General features: G+C 42.6%; 1 protein-coding gene across 1 annotated transcript; it reads right to left on the bottom strand.

Moving 5' to 3' along the window:
• Positions 1-390: 390 nt before the first annotated feature.
• Positions 391-3,030, bottom strand: LOC140925580 (extracellular calcium-sensing receptor-like). Its single transcript, XM_073375504.1, has one exon. The coding sequence runs from the start codon at positions 3,028-3,030 to the stop codon at positions 391-393; it is 2,640 nt and encodes an 879-aa protein (XP_073231605.1).
• Between the last annotated feature and the right edge of the window lie 278 nt (positions 3,031-3,308).

The raw sequence follows: 3,308 nt of genomic DNA, 5'->3' as shown, positions 1-3,308 counted from the left end.
CATGCAATTGATGGTCATCCGCGTACGTGGTTATGTTTCCATTCTCGACATGCAAGGATAAATCATTCTGGAACATGCTCCAGAGTAAGGGCCCAAAGGATGATCCTTGCGGACATCCACGTTTCATAGGTTTCCAAATGCATATAATTTCACCCAGTTTTACCCTGTTTCGTCTGTTTTCGAAAAACGATCGCATCAAATTGAGAGATCCACTTCCAAAGCCATAAGCCTCCAACTTCTTTATTTTTGAGTACAGGAACACAAAACATACAAGGTAAAGAAGTCTAGTGTATTTAATGATTAAGGCAGGTACAGATTGAAAAGTTTAAAGTATTTTTCCATGTTACTGGTCAAAAGAATGGCTGGTGGGCGAACTGCAATCCAGCGTTTTTAATTTTCGGTATTCAGTGCAGCGTTAGGTACTCCTTCATTAATTTGTCTAGGCAAAACTCTGGTTGCCGTTACATTTCTAAAGGAGAAATCCATCACTTGCGATCTGACGCTTTCGACGGTGTTTTGCTGGGATTGGAAAAAGAGAATGTAGATTCTGGGTCCGAACATGCATCCCAACAAACCAAACGAAGTTACTAAAGTCGTAGAACAAGATAAAATTGTCACGTACCAGCTCTCAAAAGCAAACAGCACAGGGTAATATGCCAGCGATGACAACAGTAGAATATACATAGAGAATCCTATGTATTTTGTCTCGTTAAAGTTCTCGGGAATTCCTCTTGCTTTGAAAGCGTAATACGTACACAGGAAAGCCACAATGAGCGTGTAAGCACAGACTGCGATGAACAGTGCAAGGCCGACGTTGGTGTCAAATGGTTTGCACACAAGAAAGATGTACTCATCTACACGGATGACTTTATCACGCCTCGGGGGGTCAAGAAAGATCCACAGGGCCAATAAACAAATGAAAGCTAAATTCATACCTGAGAGAAAGATACCCTGCCTTGTTAGGGTTTTGTAACAAGGTGTAAACAACTGCGCCACTTTATCGACCTCAAAAACGCTTGCTATTCGCATAGTTTTTAAAAAGAGCACGGTGATACAAAGATTGAGACCAAAATAGCGCCAGAAAAATGTTGCGGTGCAAAGCGAATGGCTTGGCTCAGAAAGTTCGAGGACGGCTAAAATAAAGAGAGCTGAGATACCAAATAGCAACAGAAAAGAGATTTCTCTGTTAGAGGCCTTCACGACTGGGGTGTTGAAAAACTTGATGTAGGTGCCTCCTACGAACAATATGAAAATAAAACCGAGTGAAGCCACCACTGTTATGGTGATTCCATAGACATTTAAATGCGTGATGTTGATGACTGGTAGCTTTTCACACCTACTGCGACCCTCGTTTGACTTTGTCTCTGGGTCACACTTAGTGCAGCTAATAGATCCGACTTTTCTACTGACAGTTCCCAGTGGACATTTGATACAGTCCCAGCAACATGGCTCGGTTTTCTCCCTTCTGGTACCAGGTAAACATTCCGATGAACAGGAGGATAATGGGGTGAAGGGAGTTCTCCATCGTAGCCTGGACAAATCTACATTGAGTTTGGGCGTGGTGTTTTTGTTCCAATAACCAACCAGAATATTTTTGCGGGCTGCGTCTGTGGTTGAGTCAAGCTGATAGTTTATGATGTCGTATGAAGCTGATAAACGATCTCCAAACTTGTCAAATCGCACCTTGTCAGTCAAACCGTCAAAACTGATATTTCTGAGATATTTCTCCAGATCACGTCCTTTGACAGTCGGCTTGACTGGAGGACACTTTCCTCTTTTATCAGCACCATGTATAGTACGAGAACAGCGGTAAATGTTATCTAGGGCGTGTGCAATAGCATAAACAGCGTCAATGAGATACGATACGAAGGAGTCGCGTATCTTTTGTAGCGCATGGTGTACCGTCAGATTTGCTTCGCAAAGTGCGAGCCCAGAATCATCGGAGTTTGTGGCTGAACAGTTAAAATGCAATCTCCAGAACTCTTCCCACCAGTGTGCGCCTCTTTCAATGCTTTTGGAAGGTGTGATCGTCTTAAGGTGCTCTTCAAATTCGAGAACAGAATAGTCATGTGGAAGTATTCCCAAAGAGCCGTTTAACATTGTGAAGTGAGAATCGAGATATAATGCTCCCGTCGTGGCCAGTGCGTCGCTAAGTATCCAAGTCTTTTCTTCAAGATTTTGAGCAGTTGCTTCTTCAAAAAATGCTCTTCCGTAACCGCCAGAAAGCCAAAGAATGATCACTGCGATTTCAGACCTCCTTTTAATCTTGAGAACAATTTCCTCTGTTTTATTCTTATAGCTTAGCCGTGGAATGTACTCAGAAAAAGCAATGCAAAATGTTTTCCGGTTGTAGGATACTTTTTCCAGGGCCGAAATACCGTTATGTCCATAAGAATCATCTAACCCGATAGCCGCCACGTATGTCCAGTTAAAGAGCTCTATAATGTCTGCCATGACCTCTGCTTGCCAGTTGTCTGGTGGAACTGTTCTGAAAAAGTCTTTGTACATTTGTGAACTCAACTCATCGCTTGTTGCAGTCGGGCTGATGGCGGGAATGTCAGAAACCTGAAGAAGACTTCCTACTAGCACAGCGGTGCCGGAATTGATAGGGCCAACTAACGCTGAGATGGTCTTGGTTTTGGTTTCCTTGATATATCTTGCGGAGGAGGCGCTGATGTTTTGGTTAGGCATATGTACTGGATCGCCATCACACATGAAGTCATAGGCTATTTTCATGGCTCGAGCATTGCTCTCACAGTAGTCTCTTAAATCGTAGCCGATAGTCATGTTCGGTAAAATAGTGGAATTCTTGTTAATTTTCTCAATAGCGAAGATCGTAGCCTCTGCGTATCCCAGCCCTGCGGTAGAAAACTCAGTACATTGATCATTAGTGCCAGAATAGTGGATGTTGAGTAGACCACCAACTATAACATCGCCATCTTTATAATTTCTATATCCGTCGTTTGAGGATGTTAGTGGAAAAAGAAATAGCAGTATAAAGAGAGGCGGTCTTAAGATGCCTGAAAGCATTACGTTTTTCCTCCACTTCATAGGCCTTGTGTGGTTTGCACTAAAACAAATTAAAGGAAAATAGATTTAACCTTGCGAACAGTTTGAAGAAAAAGATGCGTTCAGAAAGAAGAACAGCTTTCTCAACAACAGTCAAACATTTCAAAAGTAGGTTGAGTTTGATCGTCCGGGTAAACGTAGTCCCATGAATAGGACTGTTGTGACTGACGTTTCGACAACCTGTGCGGTAGTCACCTTCAGAGTAAAAGACCAGACCTTAAACCCTTAAGCGAAAATCT

Source organism: Porites lutea, chromosome 2 (genome assembly GCF_958299795.1).
Source record: "Porites lutea chromosome 2, jaPorLute2.1, whole genome shotgun sequence".
Taxonomy (NCBI): Eukaryota; Metazoa; Cnidaria; class Anthozoa; order Scleractinia; family Poritidae; genus Porites; species Porites lutea.
This window is presented reverse-complemented; position numbering and strand designations above follow the sequence as displayed.

Coding starts and splice junctions, on each gene's coding strand:
- LOC140925580 (XM_073375504.1), bottom strand. CDS start 3,030: ATGCTTTCAGGCATCTTAAGACCGCCTCTCTTTATACTGCTATTTCTT.